Source organism: Hippocampus comes, unplaced genomic scaffold (assembly GCF_001891065.2).
Source record: "Hippocampus comes isolate QL1 unplaced genomic scaffold, H_comes_QL1_v1.1 scaffold96, whole genome shotgun sequence".
Lineage (NCBI taxonomy): Eukaryota > Metazoa > Chordata > Actinopteri > Syngnathiformes > Syngnathidae > Hippocampus > Hippocampus comes.
In genome coordinates this window covers 470,889-496,286 of record NW_017806074.1, presented here as the reverse complement: position 1 = coordinate 496,286, position 25,398 = coordinate 470,889, and the positions used below count along the sequence as shown (strand labels likewise).

At 43.6% G+C, this 25,398-nt stretch overlaps 2 protein-coding genes across 4 annotated transcripts in view; one reads left to right on the top strand and one right to left on the bottom strand.

Annotated features, from left to right (window-relative positions):
• Nucleotides 1-1,805: 1,805 nt before the first annotated feature.
• On the bottom strand, nucleotides 1,806-15,871 carry inpp4aa (inositol polyphosphate-4-phosphatase type I Aa). Of its 3 annotated transcripts, XM_019894440.1 has the most exons (25): nucleotides 15,755-15,870; nucleotides 12,555-12,787; nucleotides 12,414-12,458; nucleotides 11,934-12,013; nucleotides 11,258-11,296; nucleotides 11,071-11,187; nucleotides 10,902-10,981; nucleotides 10,689-10,806; nucleotides 8,093-8,183; nucleotides 7,866-8,013; nucleotides 7,625-7,755; nucleotides 7,160-7,264; nucleotides 6,855-6,963; nucleotides 6,740-6,757; nucleotides 6,489-6,660; nucleotides 5,821-6,102; nucleotides 5,594-5,741; nucleotides 5,384-5,416; nucleotides 4,202-4,374; nucleotides 3,999-4,122; nucleotides 2,994-3,261; nucleotides 2,763-2,860; nucleotides 2,577-2,689; nucleotides 2,138-2,292; nucleotides 1,806-2,038 (listed from the first exon to the last, which is right to left on the bottom strand). In XM_019894440.1, exons 2-25 carry the CDS (start codon nucleotides 12,682-12,684, stop codon nucleotides 1,906-1,908), a joined length of 2,910 nt encoding a protein of 969 aa, XP_019749999.1. In that variant the 5' UTR covers nucleotides 12,685-12,787; nucleotides 15,755-15,870; the 3' UTR covers nucleotides 1,806-1,905. The 3 variants fall into 3 exon arrangements, with proteins under 3 accessions (XP_019749999.1, XP_019750000.1, XP_019750001.1); XM_019894441.1 differs by lacking the exons at nucleotides 11,934-12,013; nucleotides 12,414-12,458; nucleotides 12,555-12,787; nucleotides 15,755-15,870 and adding exons at nucleotides 11,754-11,798; nucleotides 11,899-11,917 and having other exon boundaries at nucleotides 11,258-11,376; XM_019894442.1 differs by lacking the exons at nucleotides 1,806-2,038; nucleotides 2,138-2,292; nucleotides 2,577-2,689 and having other exon boundaries at nucleotides 2,994-3,086; nucleotides 3,181-3,261; nucleotides 15,755-15,871.
• A 485-nt stretch (nucleotides 15,872-16,356) lies between these two features.
• The window catches only part of slc9a2 (solute carrier family 9 member 2), an 11,685-nt gene continuing 2,643 nt past the window's right edge, over nucleotides 16,357-25,398 (top strand). The window contains exons 1-12 of the mRNA XM_019894423.1: nucleotides 16,357-16,907; nucleotides 17,505-17,719; nucleotides 17,793-18,041; nucleotides 20,292-20,542; nucleotides 21,752-21,983; nucleotides 22,463-22,552; nucleotides 22,631-22,701; nucleotides 23,340-23,507; nucleotides 23,595-23,700; nucleotides 23,994-24,110; nucleotides 24,200-24,287; nucleotides 24,956-25,362. Coding sequence (XP_019749982.1) covers nucleotides 16,622-16,907; nucleotides 17,505-17,719; nucleotides 17,793-18,041; nucleotides 20,292-20,542; nucleotides 21,752-21,983; nucleotides 22,463-22,552; nucleotides 22,631-22,701; nucleotides 23,340-23,507; nucleotides 23,595-23,700; nucleotides 23,994-24,110; nucleotides 24,200-24,287; nucleotides 24,956-25,293 — 2,211 coding nt within the window. The 5' untranslated portion in view covers nucleotides 16,357-16,621 and the 3' untranslated portion in view covers nucleotides 25,294-25,362. The remainder of the gene's footprint in view (nucleotides 16,908-17,504; nucleotides 17,720-17,792; nucleotides 18,042-20,291; nucleotides 20,543-21,751; nucleotides 21,984-22,462; nucleotides 22,553-22,630; nucleotides 22,702-23,339; nucleotides 23,508-23,594; nucleotides 23,701-23,993; nucleotides 24,111-24,199; nucleotides 24,288-24,955; nucleotides 25,363-25,398) is intronic.

Sequence of the window (25,398 nt, the reverse complement as noted above, 5' to 3'; positions counted from 1 at the left end):
CTTCCGGTTGTTGCCTTAAAGGAAAACACGCACTCGATACTTTTCCATCGTTATCCCTAATTTTTTTTGTTTTGGAATAGGCTCATGGTACTTTTAGTCAATAGATGTGAATTTATTACAATGTGACAGTGATCACATCTGCTTTATCTTCTTAAATAGTCGCGAGTGTGCTGGAGCCTATCCCAGCTGTCTTTGGGCAGTCAGCGGGGGACACCCTGAACCGGTTGCTAGCCAATCGCAAGGCACACATAAACGAACAACCACCCGCGCTCATTATCACACCGAGGGAATATTTAGAGTGTTCCATTAACCTGCCATGCATGTTTTTAGAATGTGGGAGTAAACCTAAGTACCCAGAGAAAAGCCACGCAGGCATGCGGAGAACATGCACACTCCACGGAGTCTCAAAACTCGCACCTCTGCACTGTGAGGCGGACGTGCTAGCCAGTCACCATCCGCTATTGGAGAATATAATATTCAAATACGCCCAGACGTTTCAGGCAAACGTGTCAAATGTGTCGATATCCAAGAAAACAGGAAATAAACATTGCAGGCGACATATAATTTTTCTCACACGTTTTTGAGTTGACCATCTCTTTATTCAGCAGCCATTTTTACCAACTCTTCCACCCGTGTGCATGTAACATACTCAATAATTTCAGTAACGTACATTAACATAAGTAGCTATAAGCAAAATAACTATGATTATTAAAATAAAGTTGGCAGTGTTTCTTGATACAGAATAGTAAGATACACGGGGCCTGATATGGCAGCAACAGAAGAGGTGTTAAAGCTCAGTACAATTTATGCTTGACTGCAGCAAGAATGCTTTTTTTTTAAATCCCATGCACAAGTTTTTATTTTTAATTTTTTGTGTGTGCCACATTGTGCATAAGTGAACTGAATGCCGTGAATCAAAGCAATACATGCTGCATGGTTCTTATTCTGCCAGTTAAAAGACACACAACAGTAGCTTCCAGTGTACAATCAAATACTGTAATATTCAATTCACAGCTAGTGCGCTGGGAACATTTCGTGCACCTGACACAACCTCTGTTTTCCTGCACATTCACTCATTTCATCATCATTTGTGGCATTTGTGAGGAAAACAAAAATCAGTAGACTGGCTATGTATGAAGGACTATTGGGGGGAAACAAGGACTGCGAATCAAGGTGAAAGTTTACGAGGTTTAAATTGTGCCATTTTGAGAATGGATATTTTCAGGAAAGACGTTTTGAGAAAAGTATGTCTTTTTAAAACTCAAGCTGCAATATTAAAAGAAAATGTCTAGTTTTAAGAATACAATAGTTGAAAGAACTTTTAAAATGAGACTAAAGTGTTTTTTTTTTTTAAGTCATAGTGTTATGAGAATAAAGTCGTATATTTTCAATGTTAAAGTCATAATGTGATGAGAATAACATCCAAGGATTTCATGGGGAGATAAATGAAATCAGAGGAGCATGACTTACACGTGTGTGGGCGGATTTTGAAATTCACTTCTTAAAATCGGAGTTCAACGGAACAGGGAAAAAAAAAATCTCGGGTATTCGACTGCAAATTGATGACTATCCTTGCGTGATTACGCCTAATCTTGTCGTGTATTTTTGTTGATTTTTTTCTTTTCAATGTGGCACTTAACATTGCTTGGCTGTTGTACTTCAACTTGACAGGAAGCAAAACCACGAGAGAGCAACCTACAATAGCACTTGGACATAAACGAATCTCCTTATTAGTAACTAAACACAAACAACTGTGTGTGTGTGTGTGTGTGTGCGTGTGTGTGTGTGTGTGTGTGTGTGTGTGTGCGTGTGTGTGTGTGTGTGTGTGTGTGTGTGTGTGTGTGTGTGTGTGTGTGTGTGTACATATTGGAGGCGCTTCATCAGTCTTTCTACTTTGTATGTCGTTTAGGATTCGACTTTCCCGTACGTGCCCTCCGGAGGGCGATATTGTTTGGGGAAGGCCTTGAGCTGGAGTGAGTTGAAGGCGTATTTGCGGCAGCCCACGTTCTTCATGGTGTTCTCCCGTCTGCAGCCCTCGCTGTTTGCACGAGCAAAACACATCAGAGCACAGGAGGTAACAATAATAGTACAGTGCAGTACCACTGCATTCGTGATCAGCATCTGGCGAGCAACTGACCTGCGCATGCAGTCCAGAGCCTGGTAGAAGACCTGCGGCGCCAGAGCGTGCTCCTGCTGCAGGATGTGACACTGCTCCAGGGTCAGCGACATGGCCGTGCGGTCCTTGGCGCTCTTGCAGCTTGTGAAGCGCACGCCGTTCAGGCGCCGGCACGCCTGCAGCCGACGCAGAAATAGAAGTCGGTAGACTCACGGGGCTGCTGCGAAATCTACTTGGTTGAGTTCGGACAATGCTCGTCCTTTTCTGGGTCTCACTGAACAGTATCGAGTCTTTTTTTTTTTTTCGTGCTCAGTATCGATTTTTCCGTTAGCGTTCGCGTAATGCAAACGTAAGACATTTTTACGTTGGGGACAACGTTACAGTACACCACCAAACAATTTTTTTTTAATTGTCAAAATATGACTTTGGGCATGATTTTAAGAGGACGGTGAGCACTTACCTCTGCCGCCTGCCACAAAATCTCCACGTTCTTGCTCTTTTTGGCGTTGACATTGTGACTGAGCTGTTTGAGCAGATCGGGCAGACTGGCGGTGCTACGCGAGCGAGGAAGACCTACGAAGATGACAGGAGGAGGAAGAATGGAGTTTTGTGGTGGTCTTTATGCTTGGAGGAAGAGTGGACTCACAATCTTCGGGCAGGACTTCTTTAAAGTGGTCGTAGTACAAGCTGAGGCGAGCCATGCTCTCGATATTGATTACCTCCTGCAGAGATGTGTCTCCAAACCTGCACACACACACACACACCAACAGACATATTACATGACTAATATCGCCATCAAATTTTTAAAAAATCGCAGACTTTTTAAAATTTTCCATTCACTGTCTTATTTTCTTGAATTCTTTTGGGATGAACTTACTTCTCAGCCAGTGTTTGCTGCTCATTGATGCCTACGTTGAAGAGGACAGGCTGCACCCGCAGCAGCATGCCGTTCTGGATTTCCCGTGGCAGACTGTCGAAAATGGCCGCGGGGATGGGGACTCTGATGTTAAAACCGTTCCTGTTTCCCGTGATGACGGGCAGCATGTCCGGGCTGAAGGCCGTACTTGCTTGCGTGATTTTAAAGGTGACGTTCCTCAGGTCATTCACCCCAACGCTCATGTCCTCCAACATGGCAAGCTCCTCACCTAAAGGTGACAAAAACAAATGGATGTATGAACGCTCGTCACAGCGGTTCAGGAAACTGAGATTCCCTCAAATACATGAACACACACACACAATTTTATTTGATATCATATGGTCCGACAGCCCGGTGATCCGGTGGTTAGTGTGTCGACCTCACAGTGCAGAGGCACCGGGTTCAATCCCAGCTCTGTGTGGAGTTTGCATGTTCTCCCCGGGCCCGCGTGGGTTTTCTTTGGGTGCTCCGGTTTCCTCCCACATTCCAAAAACATCCATGGCAGGCTGATTGAACACTCTAAATTGTCCCTAGGTGTGAGTGTGAGCGCGGCGCTTATCTCAATCGTCATCGGGCAGTAGGCGGGGGACACCCTGAACTGTTCGCCAGCCAATTGCAGCGCACACAGAGACGAACAACCATCCGAGCTCACACTCACACCTCGGGAAAAATTTAGAGTGTTCAATCAGCCTGCCATAAGTGTTTTTGGAATGTGGGAGGAAACAGGAGCACCCGGACAAAACCCACGCAGGCACGGGGAGATCATGCAAACTCCACACAGGAGCCGGGATCAAACTCACCACCTCTGCAATGTGAGGTCGACGCAGTAACCACTCGACTGGGCTGCCTATACACAGCCACACACACACACACACACACACACACACACACACACACACACACACATATATATATAATATGTGTAGTGGCTGAATACTGGTCTCGGCCACTACACTCACACATTACCGTAGGTGCTGAGCAAGCTCTCATACTGCACCAGCAGGCCGATGGTGTGGAGCTGCTTGAGGAAACCCGAGTCGCACAGACTGTTCCTCAGCTTGAGGACGAAGCCGCAGGTAAGAGCCGTTAGCTGTAAAGCACACCGACAGAAATCATCATCCTCCTCATCTTCGTCTTGGTGCGGTTGCAGGCAGCCGCCGAGAACTGACGGTCTGGCAGAAGACGACGTCGCGGCGGTACTGCAGCGTGAGGCTCATGGCGATGGTGGGGGCGCTGTCTTGCATGAGCAGGAACACCATGGCCTTCTTGGCTTTGTCACTCATCAGCGAGGCGCAGTCGCTCAGCGTGGAGAGCAGAGGGTGCAGGGCCTCGGCCCACTCGCCTGCAGGTAAGAGGCAACGGTTGCTTTACGCTACAGTGCTGCTATACCATTTTTGGGCACCCAGCCACAATTGCTTGTTGACAAACCTGCCTATTTGCGGATTGTGTGTTAGTTCTGAAATGCCACAAGATAACGAACGGTAAAGCCTTGTCGAATACAAAAGTAGAGTTTGGCGCTATCTTGGTGCCAAGGAACTATGTTGAAGTAAAGGAAGGAGGTTCTATTAGACAGATAAAATCCCTTTGTAAATCGCACTTGTCGCATTTATAAAGCCTTTCAGAAGGACGTCAATCGCTCACAGATTTTATTTATTTACATTATTTGGGTATTTATTATGATCCTATTGTATATTTATTCGATGTATCTAGCTCGACCTGTGCTCCTCAATTATTTTCTTTTATACGCCCGCCCGGGAAGAATAAAACAGTTTGAGCTCCCAGACTCTCCATCGCATGAAAATAGCATAATTTGTCTCTCTCTATATATTTTTTTGATAAATACACCATTTTATCCTTATTAACATGAAAGAAAACAAAAGAAAAAGAAATAAAAATTTGCTGAATAACTTCATCAACATTGTTTATACTCGCTGCACGCACTCCAACAATGGGAGTGACACTGCCACCTACTGTATTGGATGTGTTATTACACGTTATTATTTCACAGTAAAAACAAGAGGATGTACCCTGGGGTCACTCACCCCATCCCACTTTTTGAGAAAAACTGATCCGGACAAAATCTTTCTGCCTCTATGCCCGCAAAATAAATCCATGGAAGTAAATAACCAAGCACAGCGTAACGGTTAATGTTCATGAATGATTGTGTTTTATACAGGATATTTAATAAACACTGCAGTTGACTTTTCACACAGCTTCATTGAGATTGGCCCTTTCTTTTCAATACGTACCCCCAAAAGTTCCAAAGAAAAGAAAATTTTGTGGGGCCCACTGAGATCTACCTCATAATGTATGCTTGATGCTGAATTTTATTGTCTTCATTCAGATCTTACCTGGTGATGATTTTTCACGCTCGGGACTGCTACCTAGCAGTGAGAGAGAACAACACATTTTGTGGGCATGTGTCAGTATGTCTTTTTTTTTTTATGGTTTCTTGCGTGATTATCTTGTACGATGCAAGATTTGGTTCAATTGTTGTTCAGAAACAGTTTGATGGTCTGTTCCTGGACCAGTTTCAGAATCGGAAAATATGAGAGGTTAACCTTTTTTTGTCTTTGTGGGGTCCTCACTTGCCAATGCGAACACGTCATCGGAACTGCTGTCACTCTGGAGCTGATCCCCACGCAGCAACCTGTCCACCCTCTGAATTACACACTCCAGACTCTTGTCTACATTCAGCCACACTTTCTCCTGCACACATATTACATACGATAGCGTCTCATCACGACGACACAAAATGGACACGAGAGGCCCGTGGACGTTCTCGTACCCACTCCTCCGTGTGCAAGTCAGCCTGCAATGAGGCCCGCTTATTTTTAATCCCGTCGATGCTCTCCGGCGGGGTGGCGAGACGGGAGGGTGAGGTCGCCGCCCGCGATGGGGATGATGGGTGGTGAGCGGGTGAGCGCGAGGGGGAGCGCGAGGAAGGGGACAGGGAAGATGAGGATGGGGACGGGCTGCCTTGCAGGGCGGACTCCGGGCGGGCGCCGGCAAGGGCGACGATGGCCGAGGACAAGAGCTTGGAGTCGCACACGCTCACCAACTGACGAGTCTGAAATAGGCCAGCACACAGATTGCCAAAACTCATTTCAATTGTACTTAACCCTTTCATGCACCCTGTAACCCGATAACATGGTAAGCTGTCCACTGTAGTAACTGCTCCCCCCGAAAGGGTTAAATGTTCTATTATGTTGAGTAGGATCTCAGTCAAGGCTGTGCGATTTCTGTAAAATGTTTACATTTTTACAACTCCAAACACTTCCTATATTGTCGCTCTGCTGAATGCACTGAAACCACGCTCGACACAACTGTCAATCAAATACCACGACCACAACCCGGAATAATGACTGCGACTTCGAGCGTCTTTCTTATGCTTAATCTTTTTACTTGCAGAATGCACAATGAATATAAGGCCCAAATCCTCATGCTTCTCCCCACCTTCTCTTTGAGGATGGCCAAAGTTCTCTCCACTGCGTTGGCCGAGCGCTCCTTGGCCGCCCTCGTCAGACGCTCGATGTAGTAGCACACTTGGGTCTTCAGTGTGTTAATTTGGCCGATCAGCTCCTTTGCTCTGATGACATCCTGCGGCTGGTATGCCATTCTTCTCAACCTGGCGGAACGATGAAAAAAACATGTCGATTTAATTGCCACGAACGTCAACAAAGCACCAGCGTCATCATCAGTCTCACCTCTCTTCATCGTAAGAGCTGGTGGTGCAAAAAAAAAAAAAAAACAGAAAGAGAGGGTCATATTTATCTCCAATTAATCAATTTGGGCGCACTTAATAACTTTGCTTCATCTTACTCTTTTCTGGTCTCTTCAAGCTTGTGCAGGAGTTTCCTCAGGCCGCAGCCTTTGAAGCCTTGATGGTGTGCAGCGGGAGCGCCGTTGGTCACCACGTCATACGTGTGGTCTGATCGAATGACACGGGTGTAAAGGCTCAGTGACAACAAGGGAAAATACATAACATTTCTGTGAAAGTCCAACAAGATAACCTGTTAGGCTCACAGTCTAATAAGATCCAATGGAAAAGATGTGGCAGAAATTCTATCAAAACCAAGATCATATTTCATTAAATAGTGGATTGAGTATTGGGTCTGCAAGTTTACCATAGCCGGATTCTCCTTGTACTCTCATCCTCTGGATGTGTAAATTTGTCGGAATAAACTCCAACTTCCTCTCAGCTTTCAGTGCGCTAGATTTAAAAGAAGGTCCTGAAAAGGAGAAACGTTCTCATTTATTTCCGTTTGAACTCAATTGCCAACCAAAACATTTGCACCTACCACAGCACAAAGAGTAAGAGACTCGTTGCTTATTTTATACAAGTAGCTCTCTACATAATATGGAGGACATAATAATATGGAGGCAATATATTTTAATGATGATGAATGTTCTAGTCGACTCAATCATTGATGCTCCAAAATGTTGTGTGCATCAAATTCAGGTCAGACCCATGCAGGTTTGTTATGTAATTATTTCTAAGTTGAACAATGTGGTTTTGCTAAAAAAAAAAAAAAAAAGTTTACAATGGTTGGGGGCTGTGTTCCAGTATACACTAAACTTGTGGTTCTTACCTTTGTACTCATGCAGGTCACTGATGGTCTCCTGATATGTGAGAATGATGGTCTGGTAATGAGTGATGATCTGCCTCCTGAGGTTCTCCCAGCACGGAGACAGCTCGCCCAGTTCTTCCAGTTCACACACCCTTTGTGAGGTTGAAGGTATACAGAAGCATGATCTCAATTTCAAGGAAAACGGAAGAGGAAGTGGAAGTTGTTATGTAACCTGGTCGAAAGAGTTAACTCTCAACGATACCTAACGGCGTCTTCTTCCAGCAGCAGCTTCACAAACTGTCGAGGGATTTGCAGGGAGAGCACACTCTCAGCCATCTGCTCCAGGACGCCGAGATGGTTGCCGTCCGTGGTGGGGAAACGGTACGTCTGGGACATGACGCTTCCGAACACTTGAAACGACCGGAAACGTAACCGGCGTGACGCTGGAGAAACTTTCTTGAAGTTCAGACGCTCGCCGATAGTACTCACCGGCCTTAAGCAGGGGATCTTTACACAGGGATGAAGACTTGGACTTGATGCCTTTGGATTCAGTCAGGCTTTCGTCGACTGGAAGGACCATCTGGAAATGTGTGCCGGTGTTAATCCCGACATGACTTTTCAGTGCTACATATTGAAACAGCACAAGTATACTGTACCTAGCCAGACGTATAGATATTTAAATTAGGAGTATGGGTACTGATTCAGCTCCTGTATTTAAGTAGAAGTAAACGGATAGACACCGAAATGTACTAAAGCACTAAATAGTACAAAGGTTAAAAAGTAGAATTTGATCATAAATTATACACAATACCCGACTTGATATCTTGGCACAACAAAACTTCTCCGCAGAGAAAATAGTTGGTCTTTTTTTTTTTTTTTTTTTTCACCTTACTGCTCATGCTTAGGACAGAAATCAGCTGAGAGAGCTAGCTAGCATTGTCTTGGCTGTTTTGCAACCAAAACAACGTGTTCACAAAGCCCTCCAAATGTTGTGAATTGGTTAGCAAAAAAGCTATATTTGCTAATAATTAACAACCCAAAAAATATATGTGTTTTTCAGTTTAGATGGAGACGTTTTTAACACTTGAAGCTAGAAACTTGTGGTTATTAGCCTGGCGCAAGATACGGCACATTTCTCTCGAAGCATTCTTGTTACTGAGTTAAGATTTCAAGATCATCTCAACCGCGGTTGCCTTGACCTCTCTTTTTATTTTTTTCGTATATTGTATCTTTATACTTTGGGAAAAAAAAGTACAGAGCCTATTTTGACAGTAAAGAGTGGAAAGTACAGATCTCTGTTTTCAAATGTGAGGAGTAAATGTGACAAGTCGTCAATACTCCATCATACATATATCAGATATCACTCCGTAAATTACAGATATCTGAAAAATATCAGTACGGTCCCAAAGTATTTGTACTTTCTTACTTGCCCCAGAAATAGTCAAGGGATCACGAGTGATTCCTGCCCACTCACCCTTCCATTAACAGTGTCTCCTCGCTGTAATTTGGCGACTGGCCCTCTCTGGTCGCGTTTCTCCTCAATCTGCCAGGCAATGACTGTGAGATTGCCCACTCGCTCATTCTCGGCCGACCTGGAAGTAAACTCAATGAGCGAGATCCCCATTCCAGCTGGTGGTTGCTTTAAAGGAGGAGCACGCTGAAGAGGGGGTTGGTGGTTGGGGGCTACCTGAGAGTGAGGTGCAGGCGGTGGTGTTTGTCCTGCAGGAGCTCCTTCAAAGAAAATATGGCCGAGCCGAGCATGTACATCTGGTTGATACGAGACACAATTGGTATTTAAGAGAGTTCACCAAACGGGTTGGTTAGATCGTGACACAAAGATTCCGCATGTGACTTACGGTGCCCTGGGAACGATCCTTCACGTCGTAGACGCAGAGCTTGACCTGGGTCTGCTGGGTGATCAGAGAGTCCTGGAAGAAGGCCACGCTACTCAGGAAGATGGGGTTACTTGTCCCCTGTGGGCAACACGGAAGGCTTAAAGTTGCTTCTCCTTAACAGCATAAAGGAAAGACGTGTGTTCTATACCTCAATTATTTCAGTTTGAGAATGTTTGGTCCAGAAGGCCTGAGGGGGAGTTGTGCAGCTGACAGCCACAAAGCTGCTGGGCTTACGGTCGACAGTCGGTGTGATCAGTTCACTGCAGACTGGAGGAAACAGGAAGTCAGGGAGCAGTCACTCATCCTTGATTATACGCTCTCACATAAATGCATTTTCAAATGTTTGTAGAACAAACAATTGAGCTGCGGTGAGTCTCGAGTAAGATCTAACTGTTCTGGACCAGGTTTAAGCAATTCATCGTCCTCTGGTGCAAATCTAGATTGAGTCCCAAGTTTCAAGCTATATGATCCGAGTCTCTTCATTAGTCATTTGGTTCCAAACAACTACAACAAAGGGAATGATTTGATTGTTATCGTTAGTGAGCCCCGAGTCATTTGATTTGGTCCCTGTTTTAACACTTAGAGTCCCGGCTTTATTTAAGGATCAAGTCACTGGTTACTTGATCCTTAAATTAAAAAAAGCTAGCTAGCATTGTCTTGGCTGTTTTGCAACCAAAACAACGTGTTCACAAAGCCCTCCAAATGTTGTGAATTGGTTAGCAAAAAAGCTATATTTGCTAATAATTAACAACCCAAAAAATATATGTGTTTTTCAGTTTAGATGGAGACGTTTTTAACACTTGAAGCTAGAAACTTGTGGTTATTAGCCTGGCGCAAGATACGGCACATTTCTCTCGAAGCATTCTTGTTACTGAGTTAAGATTTCAAGATCATCTCAACCGCGGTTGCCTTGACCTCTCTTTTTATTTTTTTCGTATATTGTATCTTTATACTTTGGGAAAAAAAAGTACAGAGCCTATTTTGACAGTAAAGAGTGGAAAGTACAGATCTCTGTTTTCAAATGTGAGGAGTAAATGTGACAAGTCGTCAATACTCCATCATACATATATCAGATATCACTCCGTAAATTACAGATATCTGAAAAATATCAGTACGGTCCCAAAGTATTTGTACTTTCTTACTTGCCCCAGAAATAGTCAAGGGATCACGAGTGATTCCTGCCCACTCACCCTTCCATTAACAGTGTCTCCTCGCTGTAATTTGGCGACTGGCCCTCTCTGGTCGCGTTTCTCCTCAATCTGCCAGGCAATGACTGTGAGATTGCCCACTCGCTCATTCTCGGCCGACCTGGAAGTAAACTCAATGAGCGAGATCCCCATTCCAGCTGGTGGTTGCTTTAAAGGAGGAGCACGCTGAAGAGGGGGTTGGTGGTTGGGGGCTACCTGAGAGTGAGGTGCAGGCGGTGGTGTTTGTCCTGCAGGAGCTCCTTCAAAGAAAATATGGCCGAGCCGAGCATGTACATCTGGTTGATACGAGACACAATTGGTATTTAAGAGAGTTCACCAAACGGGTTGGTTAGATCGTGACACAAAGATTCCGCATGTGACTTACGGTGCCCTGGGAACGATCCTTCACGTCGTAGACGCAGAGCTTGACCTGGGTCTGCTGGGTGATCAGAGAGTCCTGGAAGAAGGCCACGCTACTCAGGAAGATGGGGTTACTTGTCCCCTGTGGGCAACACGGAAGGCTTAAAGTTGCTTCTCCTTAACAGCATAAAGGAAAGACGTGTGTTCTATACCTCAATTATTTCAGTTTGAGAATGTTTGGTCCAGAAGGCCTGAGGGGGAGTGGTGCAGCTGACAGCCACAAAGCTGCTGGGCTTACGGTCGACAGTCGGTGTGATCAGTTCACTGCAGACTGGAGGAAACAGGAAGTCAGGGAGCAGTCACTCATCCTTGATTGTATGCTCTCACATAAATGCATTTTCAAATGTTTGTAAAACAAACAATTGAGCTGCGGTGAGTCTCGAGTAAGATCTCACTGTTCTGGACCAGGTTTGAGCAATTCATCGGCCTCTGGTGCAAATCTAGGGTGAGTCCCAAGTTCCAAGCTAAATGATCCGAGTCTCTTCATAAGTCAAGACATTTGGTTCCAAACAACTACTACAAGAGAAATGATTTGATTGTTATCGTTAGTGAGCCCCCAGTCATTTGATTTGGTCCCTGTTTTAAGCAAGTCACTGGTTACTTGATCCTTAAATTAAAAAAAAAAAAAATCGGATTGTGTGGTCTTACCCAAACTGAACTCTAACACCGGCTCATCTGGGTCCTGACTGTTGCCTGTTGACAAGAGAGGAAGGAAAAAGAGCTCTATTGGAATACCTTTTTTTTAATCATCAACAGAGCAGACATGTTACCACGGATACGGTCTCATGGTTACCTGACAGAGCCAGCCCCATCATCTCTCCAGAAGGCCTGAGGGGGAGTGGTGCAGCTGACAGCCACAAAGCTGCTGGGCTTACGGTCGACAGTCGGTGTGATCAGTTCACTGCAGACTGGAGGAAACAGGAAGTCAGGGAGCAGTCACTCATCCTTGATTATACGCTCTCACATAAATGCATTTTCAAATGTTTGTAGAACAAACAATTGAGCTGCGGTGAGTCTCGAGTAAGATCTAACTGTTCTGGACCAGGTTTAAGCAATTCATCGTCCTCTGGTGCAAATCTAGATTGAGTCCCAAGTTTCAAGCTATATGATCCGAGTCTCTTCATTAGTCATTTGGTTCCAAACAACTACAACAAAGGGAATGATTTGATTGTTATCGTTAGTGAGCCCCGAGTCATTTGATTTGGTCCCTGTTTTAACACTTAGAGTCCCGGCTTTATTTAAGGATCAAGTCACTGGTTACTTGATCCTTAAATTAAAAAAAAAAAAAATCGTTTTGTGTGGTCTTACCCAAACTGAACTCTAACACCGGCTCATCTGGGTCCTGACTGTTGCCTGTTGACAAGAGAGGAAAAAGAGCTCTATTGGAATACCTTTTTTTTAATCATCAACAGAGCAGACATGTTACCACGGATACGGTCTCATGGTTACCTGACAGAGCCAGCCCCATCATCTCCGATGAAAGATCAAACGTGTTGGCCCGGTAGACTGACCACGGCCTGTGACGGGGGCTGCGCTCTTTCCCAGACATGGAGGGGTCACGGCGGGGCTGAGGATGCATTCTTTTTTTTTTTAAAGAACCCTGAAGAAATCTTAAGTGAACCTAGAACCTGAATTTCCCTCGCGATATGGGTGCCTCAGTCTCGGCAGTCACGCATGAGTCACTAACGAAAGGCAAACAAGAAAGAGGAGTGGGGGTTAGTCCGATGTCGCCATAGAAACAGATGAGATAGACAACTAATGATAATGATGGTGACATCATCCTCTCACACAGCTGGCTGCATTTAAATCGACACAATTATCTGCTTGCACGCACCGACTCTGTTGATGTGCTAATGTAGGCAGCGGCAAACTTTTCCCAGTGTGAACTCTAATACGGCTAAAAATACACCTGCTCTTTGCTCATGGTAGAAGGTGGAGGATGTTTATTCCACACACCATCCACAAAATTGCAAGCATAGAATTGTCCAAAATAGATGCCAGGTGTGTCCCAATAAAAGATAAACTAACAATGGAGTCTTATGGGGTACTGTAATACAAGTGTAGAAGTGACACCTGCTGTCGGAATATTTCATTCACTTTTGAATGTTCATAAAATACATTTTAATACAAAAAACCTAATTGGAAGATTACAACTAGTATTCCCTTAAGAGCATGTTTTTTTTTTTTTTTTTTTAAATCAAATCATCTTTGTTCAACTATCACATGTACTAAAGTGGCTCCTACAGCATTGGGCGAAACCTCAAAATATAACAATACATTCAAATACAAAATAACAAATAAATGTAAAGGTATTGGAAAAATTACAGTAAAATAAATCAAATAATAATTCACGATTCCCCAACTATCATTTTATACTGTATTGCTATTATTACAAAACAAATGAATGAATATCCAACCATTATCGGAACTGCTGAATAAATTAAATAGTAACGCTAAACTACATTTTAAAATCCTCAAAAGTATTTTTTTTAACCATTTTACTGTCCATCCCATTTTCTGTCCAGATCCAGATGATACGTTTAAATTACTGTAAATGCATCAACAATATACATTATTCATGTGACTGACTACACCAACAAAAAGGGATGAGCTATCTATATACGTGTGTAAATCGCTGTGGATTCATGCGTGAGAGCATCCGCCACGGCGCTCTATTTTTGCTTGACACTGTTTGACGTCACCCGCCCAAGCCAACACATGCTGCTCTTCTGCCCAGTCACAGATGACAAAGGCATTACGACTGCTGTATCCCTCGTTAGGGTGTGTGCTTGTTTTGTAGGCGTTTATCACGTCATCACGAGTCGGGGGTGTTGTAGCATCGCCCGAGAGAAGCTCTGAAGGAGTGTCACAGTTGGTTTGTTGCGGCGACACAGGGAGTCAAAGATGACCGTAGCTACATGTGTTTGACAACCACCATCATTTTCAGCTGCATGCGGCGAGCTTCGACATCATGTCATTCCCTCATTTGGCACCCCCACCTTGCAACCTAACAAACATGAGTAAAGGCAATGTACTTGCAGACTGAGGGGGCACTGTAGCAAAGTGGAAAGTGTGTAGTAGAGTTAAGGCTCAGCAAGTAACATTAGTAGTCCGCGATGGTGCCTTTACGGACATCGGTTCATTTCACTTTTGGGCGCCTTGAAGCTTCCCTTCCCGCAGCTCTCCTGTGAGCCCCCTGCTGGAAGACTGCGGGTGCAGTCAGAACCAGCTGTTCCATCAAACGTAGGCTTTTCAATTGAAACACATCATTTCCCAAGAACCTCCCGGGAAAACATTCTGACAGGACTCCGCACACATTATCGACGTCACAGCATCATAGTGCGTCACTCTCACGGATTCACGGACTATCAACAGGCCTCTCGTGGCTGAAGCCAGTGGGAAGCCATTTTACGATGCCACTGTTGCTGACAACTGTTTCACTGAAGTAATTGTTCATGTTTTATGTTAATATCCTTGTATGGAATAAAAAAAAAGCTATTAAAGAATGAACTTCACTTTTTGCATTGACCTCACAGTGTATATATATATATTATCTTAGTATCATTTAGTGTGATGACAGAGGTTAAGTTTATATATGACAGGATTTGTCACATTGGGATTTGCTTTCATTTCATTGTTGATGGTTCGGACAAAATGAAATAGATGAATCTTTGAGTAGAATTCAGAGTAGACCTCATACGAGAAAATTTTAAATTGCATTCTTACAAATGAAATTTGCAAGTTGCGGTATTGCATTTTTACCAAACTTAAATAAGTCTAATTTCAAATTTTTTTTAAAGCATTCTATGATTTCCATTAAAAAAAAAAACTAAATTTAACCGTGAAATTACACATAGTCACCTCAAATCCAACATTTCCTTGGCAATTATCTTTTTTTCCCCAAAATATTCAGCCTTTAAATTCTACTTTTTTGAGGAATGCCACACACATTTCACTTGAGAAAAAAAAAACAAATCAATGGAGAAAAATCACCCATTTACCCCAGTTTCTAAATTTCCATATGGCCTATCTGTTCTTATATTTCAGCTTCATTCATTTCAGTTCAGCATTCAAACACGATTCCAACAAAAATTTAAATTTCTAAATTGTTTCACAAAGCAGAGCAGACTGGATCAAACGTCCTCACGGGCTGTATATGACCTGTGGACCGCAGGTTTCCCACCACTGCATTAGAAATGCACTGACTGACTGTCGTACCCTTAAAGATGCTACTCTCACAGCACAACCCTTTTTGGTCCATCTTGAAGGAGTCAAACGCGCCACATCCGGTTGTAAACACAATGAAAACATCCCCTTTTCCCCTCCTCATAATCCACAGCCAATGGCCTGTATTTTAATCCGCATGAAACATGGTGTGTCATCCCGTCTGTTTACTTGGATGCTTGCATCACTTGTACGGCGACTGTGTGTGTGTGCGTGTGTGCGCAGTGTCACACGTTCACACAACAATATTCTAGAAATTGGCGTCATGATGTCTGCTGATGATTAGAAATAGGAGAAGGAGAAGGAGGGAGCGTGAGCACAGATAAGAAGAAAAACAGCCAAATCGAAATGAATTTAGCATCAGCACCTTGTCGCGCTGTGTGCCTGACATCATCGGGTATGACATGTAAATTAAGAAATCTGACCTTTGAAAGAAGCAAGTGGAAGAAGAAGACGTGTTATCATCGTGAGCCGAACAGTGCTGCTGTCATCCTGGCTGCTCGACGGCGTCCGCAAACTACACGAGACTCGCCCAGGCTCCCTCTGACAAGCTGCAGGGACTCCTTGGTCCCACTAGAGGGAGCTAAAAGCCTGTTCTGACCCACTAACTTGCTTCTCGAATAATAAATAATTATAATATGAGAAAGGGAATTCGTTTTGAAATGGGTCAACTTTTGGGAACGATATGAGTTTTTGCACGTGATCGATGGTGGTGCGCTAAACAATCAAGGTTATTTTGTCAAAAACACGAGTGAACGCAAATGTGCCAAAACTATTGAGACGGGCCTTTCCCTTTTTTTGGTGGTACTGATTCCCCATACGGGAAAGGAATCTCATGATCTGTGTTGTTGCCCAGAACTGTAAAACTGGACAAATGACCTTTTAAGAATGAAATTTCGCCTTTAAAAATGAGCCATACCAACGAAGAAAAACAAGCAATAACACGCGAAGTTAAAACACCGAAACTCGGCTATAGAGAGCCCATCAGATCACGTGACATTAATCAGTCGTGACCGCCGCCAAGATGTTGAGGAACTCGTGCACGCGCCCCAGGTAGACTTGCCCACAGGTGCGTGTGTTAGCGTGTGCAACTCTCTCTAAGTAGGACGCATCTTTGGAAGAAAACACGCACACCAAACACGCACCCGACAGCAGACTTTGGGGGGAAAAAATGTTGCTGTCACTAGCGAATGTTTCATTGAGGAAGAAAATATGATAACGCGCGGGTAAATCCTAATTGTCGCTAGTTACTTTCCTGGTGGATGGCTTGAGCGCATCTCCGTGGACTCGAAATGGATCCTCACCTCAACAGACCTTGGCACGTTTTGCTTCTTATTTGCGGCGTTTTAAGCGTCCTACATGGCTCCGCGGGGGAAATCCCACTTAACCCCACGCTGGATGGTGGTGTTGCTGCTGGCGGTGGTGTGACGCTTGTGCCCCCGATACAGCCGGACGGGCCACAGGCCTACCCGGAGCCCGAAAAGGACAGCTTGCCCGTTTTTACCATGGACTACCCGAGGATCCAAATCCCTTTCGAGATCACTCTGTGGGTGCTGCTAGCCTCTTTTGCCAAGATTGGTAAGTGTGTGTGTGTCGTTATATATATATATTCCAAAGATGTAAAACATTGCATGAAAAAGTTCATTTTACCTCACAGAAGTTAAGAAAGTACAGAAGCTGAAACATACTGAACTGTTTCTTTTCTGCCAGTAATTTACAATCGCTGTTTTGAAAATTTCCGACACCAAAAACTTCTCTTGACCCATTGTCTCCACAAAACACTCTGATCTCAAACAGATTTAAGATGTACCGGTAACTTTATTGTAATATTGTATATTCACTTAGTAGCTTCAGATGAATGATTTCATACACTTTCATCCAGTGTAACTACCTTAAATCATCATTCTCATATATATATATATATATATTTTTTGTGTTGAGTGTTTGTACAATTCATGTCATTCACAACGATACAAACGGCAAGGAAAAGAGTTTGGAAGGCAATATACAGTAATTAGCAGATTTGCTAACAATTAGCTTACACAAACAAATGTAACATGACAAGTTAAAGCTAGATCAACTCCTTTCAATCACCACTTCTCCGGACAGCCTTGATTTCTTGAATACAATGCTGGCATGGAAACAGGATTTTAGACCATTTCTCTCTTCTCTCAGGCTTCCACGTGTACAATAAGATCACTGTTTGGGTATCCGAGTCCTGCCTGCTGATCAGCGTCGGCCTCATCGTTGGCGCCATCATGCACTCAGTTAACGAGGAACCCCCCGCCGTGCTGTCCAGCAATGTCTTTTTCCTCTACATGTTGCCGCCCATCGTCCTCGACTCGGGCTACTTTATGCCCACCAGGCCTTTCTTCGAAAACATCGGCACGGTGCGCGTCTGAACAGAAATACCCCTGAAGGTCTCACAGTTCCACCGAGGTTAATATTTCTGTGTGCGCGTAGGTGCTGTGGTTTGCAGTGGTCGGCACCCTGTGGAACAGCATCGGTATTGGCATGTCGCTTTTCGCCATATGCCAGATCGAGGCGTTCGGCGTGCAGGACATCAACCTACAGGAGAACCTGCTGTTTGCTGCCATCATTTCAGCCGTGGATCCCGTGGCCGTGCTGAGCGTCTTCGAAGACGTGTCGGTCAACGAGCAGCTCTACATTGTGGTGTTCGGAGAGTGTCTCTTTAACGATGCTGTCACCGTGGTGAGTTGTTGATGGTGTTTTCTCCCGTCGGTTAGTGAAAGAATGCTTGTTTTGGTGACATCAGAGAATGTGGGTTATGTACAAAAGTTTGCATCATTGTTTTTACCCATCACAAAAGGAACCCTGAGGGGAAGAATCGTTGGCAACAGTAAATTGAACTTTTATTCTTCGGTAAAATCTTTCCTGAGTATGTCGTAGGAGTACCGTCTTTGTTAATTTGTCTGTCCGAATGTTAGCTAGCAGGCTACTTCCTGGTTCATGGCTGACTGGAGTGTACCATTTGTGATTTCTAAGGTCAAGTGGAAGACTTCCAATGTGACCCAACAACAAAAGTACATTTCTCAGATCAAAAATAGTTAAAAAAAAAAAAAACGAAATATTGCGTTTGTTTGCTAGTTAGCAGGCTACTTCCTGGTTCATTGAAGGCTGATGTGTGAAGGCCGATGTGAGCATCACTTTAAATTCTGTTGTCGGTTCGACTCAACTGTCAAAATGCGAACATAAATTCCTTTCCCAAGACATTTGTCTGTTTGCTGGTTCAGGATAACATAAGATGACATGACCGTATCATTCTTGACTCCATTGTCCCTCAAGCGACAAATATTCAATTATACGGATGAAACTTTAATATGTCACTGTGGAGCAGTGCTTCTCAATTTGCTGTTACTATAAAGAAGAAAACATTTTTCCACTCTTCAACTCTCCACCACGACTATAAATAGTTCCATTTGTCTATAAAATTGTTATATGTGCACCTCTGTATATCCTTGTGTTCTTATTAAAATTAAACCTAACCAAAAAGAAAAAAGTCAAAAAAGACGTAAATGCATTCACGTTGTTTTCTAGTGTATAACAGAAAATATTTGAAGTGACAACGCCACCTACTGTCGTGCATATGCAATTACATTTTATTCACGTACGACCTAAAAAAACATTTTCCCTCCAGGTCACTCCACCCTCCATTTAAGCTCCAATTTGGCCCCTTTTTATTGTCAAAAGTGTGATGACATAAAAGCTAGACGTACTATTGTGTTTCTCTATTCTTTGTCCTAAAGCTTAGCTTAAGTTTCACGGCATTTCTATGGACCATTTTGGTTTGCCGTGTGTACCGGAATGTTTGGTACATCTCGAATTAAACAAGTTGACTAAGGGAAGTAACAGTCTTGGAAACACCGTTGACAAATGTTCCGCTTTGCTGTCTGGAGTTTATTTGCTCAGATGTCGCCAAACCAGTTTCTGAGGTCACTCTCGCAAATGTTATGGGAGGAGTTTTCACGCAAATCAATCCGAAACTGGACTGCTGAGACTTAAGTTCCCCCTCTCCCATCCCACAGTGCCCCCCCCCCCGCCCCTTCTTATTGTAGTCAAATACCGTCAACATTGAACCTGCTTTGGCGTGGCTACTCGTCTTCAATAGCTAAACGCTGTAGAAAGAAGCCACTTAGTGCCATTTTATAAGGTACACTTGCGCACTGTACTGTATGACTCAAAAATGGTTGGCCAAGTATACTTCACACCTGACCTTTAAAAAAAAAACAGGCAATGTTTTTTTTCTAAAATTGTAATGCCTTTCCAGCAGCTCCTATATTTTGTTGTTCTACTTCTTCCTTTCATAACTTTGCTGCTGTGTATTGGGAATTTCTCCATTGCGAGACTAATAGAGGTTTTCTTATCTTATCTTATCTTATCTTAGAAAGAAGCCACTTAGTGCCATTTTATTAGGTACACTTGCGCACTGTACTGTATGACTCAAAAAATGGTTGGCCAAGTTTACTTCACACCTGACCTTTAAAAGAAACAGGCAAGGTTTTTTTTTCTAAAATTGTAAAATAAATTCTATATTTTTTCCCAGTTTTTCAAAATGTTTTTTGAGACATCGAAAACAATTGAAAGACCCCTGTTGACTTATGCCAAAAGCATATCAGGTTAGCTGACCTGCATAAATGGGAGTACAGTAATTTGAACAGAATTGTATTTAATTGTGAGAAATGTGACATATGATTTCGCATTGATATACAGTGTAGCAATCAATAACCTATCAATATTTGATGTGATAAATGTTGACATTGCGACGTATGAGATAATATAATATGCCAATATCACTTCCATGGATAGAGCTGACTTTATTCCAATGTACCGATTATTGTGCAATTGCCATATCATGGTGTCATTGTTATTGTTGCCAAAATTTAATGGTCGCTTCATACCACGAGATACTCTGCGGTGATTCACCCGCATGTGTCGTTGCAGGTGTTGTACAACATGTTCAACTTTGTGGCGGAAATGCCAGTGGTGGAACCGGTGGACGTGTTCCTGGGCGTGGCCCGCTTCTTCGTGGTGGGCTTGGGCGGCATGGGCTTCGGCGTGCTGTTCGGCTTCGTGGCAGCCTTCACCACCAGGTTCACCTCCAAGGTGCGGGAGATCGAGCCGCTCTTCATCTTCATGTACAGCTACCTGGCCTACCTGGTGGCCGAGCTCTTTGCCATCTCGTCCATCATGGCGTGAGTAGACGTCGATGATCATCAACGTAGTCGTTCGCTTATGAATCGACAGTGGTGCGTGGGGCCAAGTTCACTTTGCTTGGTACCTACCGTATTTTCCGCACTAAAATGCGCACCTAAAAGCCTTCCATTTTCTTAGAAACTCACAGCGCGCCTTAAAATCCGATGCGCTTCGTGTATGGTCATTACGGTAATATTTCGACCCCAAAATGGCTCCTTGCTCGAGACATGCTGACAACGCAGAGTTTAACTTAAGGCGATCGGTTACGCGGTTGAACGCGGGAATAGAGCAGCGGCAAGAGAGTTCAGCGTTCACGAGTCAATGTGATAACTTGCTGTTGGTGAAGTGAACTGTGTCGCTGCTTTAGTCAATAAGTTTTACTGACATCTGATCGTTCTGTTGGCGTTTCCTTGAGCATAGCTCCATCTAGTGGACGCATTGTAGATTGCGTCTTATAATCGGTGCGCCCAATGAATGAAAAAAATTACAAAATGGCCCATTCACTGAAGGTGCGCCTCATAATTCAGCATCCTCATTTGTTTCTGTGACTTTTTAAAAAATGAAATAAGTGGAATCTAGATTGAATCTGGCACATCCAACGCAATTTCTCTGCCACATGCGGCTCATAATCAGGTTTGCTTGCTCATGCCTTACAATATCATTCCATATTTGCATTCACTTGTGTGAGGCTTTGTAATAGGTGCGTGTGTCTAACCAGCGTATAGTCCTCTGCCACCAGAATGAAGCCGTTGTTGTCAATGAGGTAGCATTTGATGTTCTGTTGAAATCAAGAAAAACACGTCACATTGAGGTTCAAGTTGATATGTAAGAAAGTGAGGATGGAACAAACCTCATCGTCACAACTTATGGGGCATTTCCCATCGAGGGGGGGGGGGGGGGGGGGGGGGGGGGGGGGGGACGAGAAGGCGTCGTGCAGAACATATCAGCCCCCAAACATCGGATATCGATACTGGGCTAATAGAAATGATCAATATTATACGCTTTTTTTTTTTTTTTTTTTGCATTGTTATATTCCTGATAGTGATGCAATAGCAAATACATCCTGGAGGTGATACAAAATATTCATATTGTAATAGGTTTCATGGTTAGATCTCAAGGCTCAGATATCGATAGTAGGGATGATGCAAAATATTGATATCATAGAAGGGGAGCATTGTTGTCTCTCAAGGTAGTTTGTAATATCAATCACCTCCACCAACCCTTCACCTCTCTCTTGCAGGTGTCTTGGTGCTGACTCAAATCATCAACCCCTTTCGCACCATCGCCTTCAACCTAAAGGATCAATTTGGTCTGGCCTACGGTGGCCTGCGAGGGGCAATTTCCTTCGCCTTGGCCTTCACATTGCCGGATAACATCGGACGGAAGCAACTCTTTGTCACCGCCACCATAGCCATCATCATCTTTACTGTCTTTCTGCAGGTATGGACAAACCCGTTCTTTTTTTTAAATTAATATTCAGGTACACATTGTCGAACCTCTTGATGGTCATCCAATATCGTTCCTTTACAAGCATGGCAATGCTTGCTTTTGGCTTTCACAGAAGTGTTCATTTAACATTTGCTCCATATGTCTTGTACGTTGTCCCTCTCATGTCACAAATGAAGTTAACCAAAAACGAGCTCTCAGCATGATGCAGTGCAGTTCAACACCATTGGTGCTTTATGGCTACAAATGATGGAAAAATAGACTTTTTAGTCCTGTATTGTTTTTAAAGAGTTGAGTGCAAAATATGAAATGAATTATACAACATTGTTGGAATCTCAGTTGCTTTGAGTGGTGTGAAACTCAGCAACGAAAAGTCAATTTCTTGTCTTTCGGTGTCTTATGATGATAATGACGACGTCGTTAGACGCGGGCGGGTTAAAGCAAGCTTTGTTTTTCTCTCCTTGTGCTTGCAGGGGATCAGCATCCGGCCTTTGATCGAGTACATTAACGTGCGCAGAACCAACCGCAATTTGGACACCATCAACGCTGAAATTCACTGCAGGGTAGGAGACGCATTACGGATGTGTGAGAGTTTTGGTGTCTGTGTTTGGATATTAACAAATCCTGCTTTGTGGTATCAGCTGATGGAACACACCATCGCTGGTATCGAGGACCTGTGCGGACAGTGGAGTCACTTCTACTGGAAGGACAAGTGAGACTTACTGACATACTCGAGTGAAACTTCTGCTTTTTTCCCTCTCTCAATGACGCCTGCCATTGTCTGCTGTAGCACAGTGCGCGATGTCTGGATGTGGTGTCATGTTCACATCACAGGCCAGACTGGTTTTTAATCTTCCCTTATCTTCCTCATTGTCGGTTGGCTCATTGAAACGCTTAACATTTTTACCAGGGGCCTGCAAACAAATCTTAAAGGGCCACAGATATTTTTTTTTTTGAGCTGGTCAAGCGTCCATTTATTAAGGTCGGTCAGGCACATAAACATTTTTTTTATTTTTATTTTTGATGAAAGGAGTACCGGTATATTACAATTGATAAGTTGAGTTGTATTTAACCTTTTATTTTTATTTTTGATGAAAGGAGTACCGGTATAGTACAATTGATAAGTTGAGTTTTATTTAACCTTTTAAAGAGAGTCCTTTTTAGTTTTTTTTTTTTTTTTCACCTGCAGGACAAAATTGTAGGTGGCAAGTCTAACATAAAATAAAGGACAACAATATAAATTCATAATTCATGCGAAATATCATGGCTGATTATCATGAATCATATGCAGTGCCTTTATTTCTTTTTTGTTCTCACTTTCTGTTTTTCTGTCTTTCTTTTCACCGTCAGGTTCATGAAGTTCAACACTCGCATCCTGCGTCGGATCCTGATCCGGGACAACCGTGCCGAGTCGAGCATCGTGGCGCTGTACAAGAAACTGGAGCTGCAGAACGCCATGGAGATCCTGGACACGGTGTCGGGAGACATCAGCGCTGCCCCATCCATCATCTCCCTGCAGTATGATGCCATCTTTTTTTTTTTTTTTTTTAACCTCCCTTCAGTGTGTTGTAATGGAGTGGTAAGATTCGCCCAAAAATGTTTCAGTGAGGAGAAGAAAGGTCCCGCTAAGCCTAAGAGGAAATTCCTGGCCGCTGACCTGAGGAACATGCATGACCTTCTGGCCAAGAACATGTACAAGATCAGACAAAGGGTGAGCTTTTTGTTTGCGTGTTTACTTACGAAGACATTAGGATACACCTATTCACAAAAATATGTTAAATCATAGTCAACACAGTGGTGAACATGTTTGTCTCACAGTTCTGAGGGGACTCAAATCTGACACTTACGCCTTATCAGATGACACTGCAATTTGGTTTCATAACTTTATCAACATCGAAGTTTTTTCACTGTCGTTTTTTTTTTTTTTTTCTTCACCACAATGCTGAGAATGTTTATGCTTAAAATGGTGCTAAGAAGCTCATTATTGTTGGCTCCTCCCATCAGACGACATCATACACCAGCAAGCATGCGCTGCCCAATGACAGCCGCACCAAAGAGATTCTCATCCGGCGCCACTCCAGCATCCGGCGCAGCCTCCGCCCAGGAAGCTTCCAAGCGGCAGTAAATTTTGACACACTCACAAGATGTGGTTGCGTCCTCTCTGTAAATAATCAATGCATCTTTTTTTTTTTTTTTTTTTTTTTTTAAAGTTGGTGCCAAAATCGCACAAGTACTTCTCACTTCCTGCTGGGAAGAACCTGGACTCGAATTTCCCACCTGTGAGGCAGAGCGACACTGGTACATTTTTTTTCCTTTTCACTTATTTAAGTGGAACAACATAGTCTAGCTCACAGGTGTCATACTCAAGGCCCGGGGGCCATATATGGCCCGGCACATCATTCTATGTGGCCCGCGAAAGCAAATCAAAGACGTCAACTTTCATGATGCTTGCTAAAATCTCTACCAAAATTTCAAACTCTCATTTGTAATAAATAAGAGTTATACACTAAGCATTTTCTTGTTACCAAACCCCCTCATTACAGTAACTTCAACAATCGGTGAATAAACCGTTATTCTTGACTTCTTTATATGGTTTCGGTCATAACGGCCCTCCAAGGGGAACTGTAACTAAAATATGGCCCGCGACAAAAATGAGTTTGACACCCGTAGTCGAGCTGTTGCTATTCTGGAAACCGCCGTTTTCATACTTTGCATGCGTTTATGGTATATACCAACGACTCAGTTTTCACATGTCCAAAACTGTACAAGTGACTCCTTCACTTCAAGCCACGACTTTTCATATTTAATGCAGGAGCATTTCATCCCAGGGAACTTCACTGTTCATTTAATTAAAAATGAATAAATAAACACATAAACAGAACACATTGAATTCTACCGGTTCATCTTATAAATTGTTGAATTGTATATCAGTTACATTTTTTTCATTATTACTGTTTCGCTTCCAGACGATCACGAAACCATGTCGGAGTTTTCGTTCCCCGCCAGACGCTCTCACTTGGCCCCGCCCTCACGCTCGTCATCCAGGGCAGCGCTTCCTCTGCGGCGGCTGGACACGTTGGAGGAAGTTCCGTCCGTGGACTTCCTGGACGAAAGGCGGCCCCGGAGGGGTCGAGCGAGACCACATTCTACGTCCGTGGAGCCTCGCCGCCACGTAGACCCATCAGAAAAAGAAAATGACAACAGAGGCGGCTCCACCGTGGCTCCTGCCTGGGCCGCGGAACCTCGAGACGAAACCGCTCGGAATCCTCTGCTCAGGAGGCCTCAATGGAAACCCAAAAAGTGAAGACATCACTACATGCAACATCGACACCGCATGGCCTTTTCGTATGTTTTTTTTTTTTTTTTTTTTTTTTTTATAAAACAAAAACATATGAAACTTAACTTGGAA

Bases quoted from the DNA above. Each gene is read 5' to 3' on its own strand.
- inpp4aa (XM_019894440.1), bottom strand. From the start codon at position 12,684: ATGCATCCTCAGCCCCGCCGTGACCCCTCCATGTCTGGGAAAGAGCGC. The intron at 7,265-7,624 runs GTAAGAACCACA...TCTCCTTTTCAG, and splicing joins TGACCTGCATGAGTACAAAG to GACCTTCTTTTAAATCTAGC. The intron at 2,690-2,762 runs GTGAGTCCACTC...TCATCTTCGTAG, and splicing joins AGAAGTCCTGCCCGAAGATT to GTCTTCCTCGCTCGCGTAGC.